This window comes from Harmonia axyridis, chromosome 1, assembly GCF_914767665.1.
Source record: "Harmonia axyridis chromosome 1, icHarAxyr1.1, whole genome shotgun sequence".
Classification (NCBI taxonomy): Eukaryota; Metazoa; Arthropoda; class Insecta; order Coleoptera; family Coccinellidae; genus Harmonia; species Harmonia axyridis.
In genome coordinates this window covers 39,437,760-39,441,160 of record NC_059501.1, presented here as the reverse complement: position 1 = coordinate 39,441,160, position 3,401 = coordinate 39,437,760, and the positions used below count along the sequence as shown (strand labels likewise).

The 3,401-nt window shown below is 33.9% G+C and overlaps 1 protein-coding gene across 1 annotated transcript; it reads right to left on the bottom strand.

Annotated features, from left to right (window-relative positions):
• Positions 1-204: 204 nt before the first annotated feature.
• Positions 205-1,901, bottom strand: LOC123688218 (zinc finger BED domain-containing protein 4-like). Its single transcript, XM_045627099.1, has one exon. It carries the CDS (start codon positions 1,899-1,901, stop codon positions 411-413), a length of 1,491 nt encoding a protein of 496 aa, XP_045483055.1. The 3' UTR covers positions 205-410.
• Between the last annotated feature and the right edge of the window lie 1,500 nt (positions 1,902-3,401).

The window sequence follows — 3,401 nt, the reverse complement described above, 5'->3', positions numbered from 1 at the left end:
ATAATTTTGAACATCGGCAAATAAATAATACACATAAATCCACATGTGAATATATATTGAAAATATGAAGTGGCTAATACTGCAACAAAAAAATAAGAACAAAACAAAAAGTAACAATCAGAAATGTACAAAAATATAGTGAAACCATTAATCAAATAATTGAAATTCCTAAATAAATTTGGTATTTTCTATTAATTCCTGTGATTCATTTCGAATAATAAGTAATAAGCCATATGCATATATTCAGACGTATATTGAAATAATTGAGAGGCTAATACTATAACAAAAAAATAAGAGAAAAATAAAAAATGTTACAACAAAAATCTCAGAAATGGGTAGTAAAAACAGTCACTGAATAATCGAATTTCCTTACTATATTAGATATTTTCTAGGTAAAAATACATTTATTCCTATTCATTATGCACCAACGACATATTAGCATTGAGGAAGAGAATCATATATGTTTTTTCATTAGTCAGCATGCTTCGACGTCCTGTAAATAAGTCTCCAGCTTCTGAAAACAATCGTTCGCACGGAACTGATGTTGCTAAAGTACATAATTTGTCTTGTGCGATTTTAGATAAATAAGGTAACAGTTCTTTGTGCTCCTGCCACCACAAGAGTGAATTTTGATGGCGAGGTATAACATCCTTATCCACGTATCTCCGCATTTCAATAATTGCACGAGTGCAACAAGTGCTTTTAGGTTGCACAGAAGCAACGGTTTTATCGAATGTACTCCAAATAGACAAATTCTCATTCTCGATTTCTTCCATGGGTTCAACCTTCGATTGGTTTGCTCCGTTAATTGCATATAACTCACTAGTCTCTTCGGTGATTTTTTCTCCAATCATTTCGATTATATTTTTTTTCGTTTTTTCAGCCATTGAAGGATTCAAAAATGCTAATTGTTTGAATTTGGGATCAAGAAAAGTACTCACTGCTAATGTGTTATTGTTTTCCACATTTCCTAAATGTTCCTGAAAACTGCCTTGAAGTCGTTGCACTACATTTGTCACAGTTTCCGACAACTTTTTCCTCAGTAACCCTTCCAAAATATTCTTCAATCCATTACAAATGGGGATCATTAACGAAGAGGAGCAATAATTTTCTCTACTCAGATATTTTGTGGCTTCTTCAAAAGGTTCCAATATCTGACACAGTTCCTTTATAATATTCCACTCTGTAACTGTAAGTACAGGCAGTTTTTTAATATCGCCTGCAGTACTTTTCACAGCCTCTTCTAAAATAATAAACCTTTGTAGCATGTCAAACGTGGAATTCCATCGATTAGGAACTTCTAATAATAATTCAAGGGGCGTTTTCCCCACATTTTCTTGATATTTTAATAATTTTTCGCATAAAATATCACTTCTATCAAAATGGTTTACTATTTCCCGAACTTTGTCAATAGTTTTTTGGATGTCTTCATTTTTGAGTGCATCTTTCACTAGCAAATTTATTGTGTGCGCTAGACAGCCAATATGTTTCCATCCTATGTCTTGAATTGCTTTTTGGATATTTGCAGTATTATCTGATACTGCAAATATCACTTTTCTTTCAATACCCCATTCCCTAGTCACTCTTCGTAGTTCTGCTGATAAATTTTCGGAAGAGTGACTTGAATCGCAAGTCGAACATTCCAATAATATTGATTTTAAATCGAAATTTTCATCTATAAAATGCGCTGTGATTGAAACATAGCTAACAGTGTCAATAGAAGTCCATGCATCGGTCGTGATGCAAAATGTTTTTCCACTATTTATTATGTTTCTAATACTATGAACGCACTCCTCGTATATTGGTGGCAATAAAGTATTTGAAATTACAAATTTTGAAGGTAACTGATAGTTGGGATTAAGAGCAGATATGAACTTTCTAAACCCCCAGTCTTCTACCATGGAAAATGGCTCCAAGTTCTTTATAAACAAAGAAAGTAAATTTCTATCGATGACATTTTTTGACTCGGTAGATATTTCGGTAGACAAAAAAGATTCAACTTGTGACTGTCGTAGTTTTGGAGAACTCCTTTCGAATGAGCAGGTTGCGAGAGGCTCTTGTTCAAGTGAAATTACTTGATTTTGTTTAGAAGAAGTGGCTAATTGGTTCGTTGTTTCTGCTGCAGAATATTGCGGGAGCTGTATATAATTCAAAGCAAAATTAATGAAAAATATTTATGAAAACATTCATTTTTCTTACATTTCCAACTCTTTTCCTTGTTTCCGCTTTAGTTAGGTCCCTAACAGTAGGATGTCGATTTTTCAAATGTTTCCACAAATTTGAATTGGTGGTTTTGTAAGATAATTTCAACTTGCATGTATTACAAGTAGCATAATTTACATCCACTTCCGTGAAGAAAGCCCAAACATCGCTGGTTTTCCGCCTATTCATTTTTTAGAACAACTGGTTCACACAAATCGCACACAACAACTCTAACAGTGAAAATTCACGAACTCACGACTAACGAACGATAACATTAACGAATATTCACTTTGAATAGCAACAGAGAATACTGTGAAATCAGTACCAATTCTAACAGTTCTGATTTTCAGCTCAAATATCGTAAAACTGAACAGTGAAATATCATCAAATCCACTAGCAGCTAGGAGAGGGGGTTTCGGGGCAGCAGCCCCCCTCATAGATACCAACAATTCGGAGAAAGTTTGTCAATGGAAAAACCATTAAGTCTGTAACGTATTTTTGTTTATTATTTATAATCCAGTACCATTTATTGCATCGGTCGGCAACTTCAATATAGAAAGAATTTCTTTGGGGTTGTTTCTCAAAGATGAGCATAGAATTTTATTGCCACCACCAATTATGCAGTAATTCAGTAGTTAATATTTCTTTGTCGCAAGTATTATTGTTTAACACGTCCTACAAAAATACTTCGTAAAGCCTACGAAGTTGCAGACGGATGCTGGGATTGTCATAAAAATATGCAATTATGTTAGTTGAAAAAGGTTCCGAAGCAATAGAAACATCAGGCTGGCTTCATAATTTACGATTGCAACGGACGGTGATATGCCCTAAAAAGATCTGTATGTTCAAACTGTGATCACGTCACGCTCTGTATTCGTTTTGCGGAACAGTGACTACCTGTGAAATTCTGATATCAATGATTAAATCACAGTTCATGAAATATCGCTCATCTCTAGTTGTTTCACGTCGTTTTGCGCGCTTGAAGTTTGTTTTCTGAATTTCTGGTATATTTAGGTATTCATCTCAATATACTTTGAGTTCATATGAAACGTTGATTCACTATGGAACCTAAGAAGTGCGTTTTTTGTGGAGGAACTCGTGAACTGAGTGAAATATCGTATCACTGTTCTTTCTTTGAATTTCAAACTAATCTTGAAGATAAGATGAGTTGAAGTAATCTCAGTTGAATTTGAAGTTTT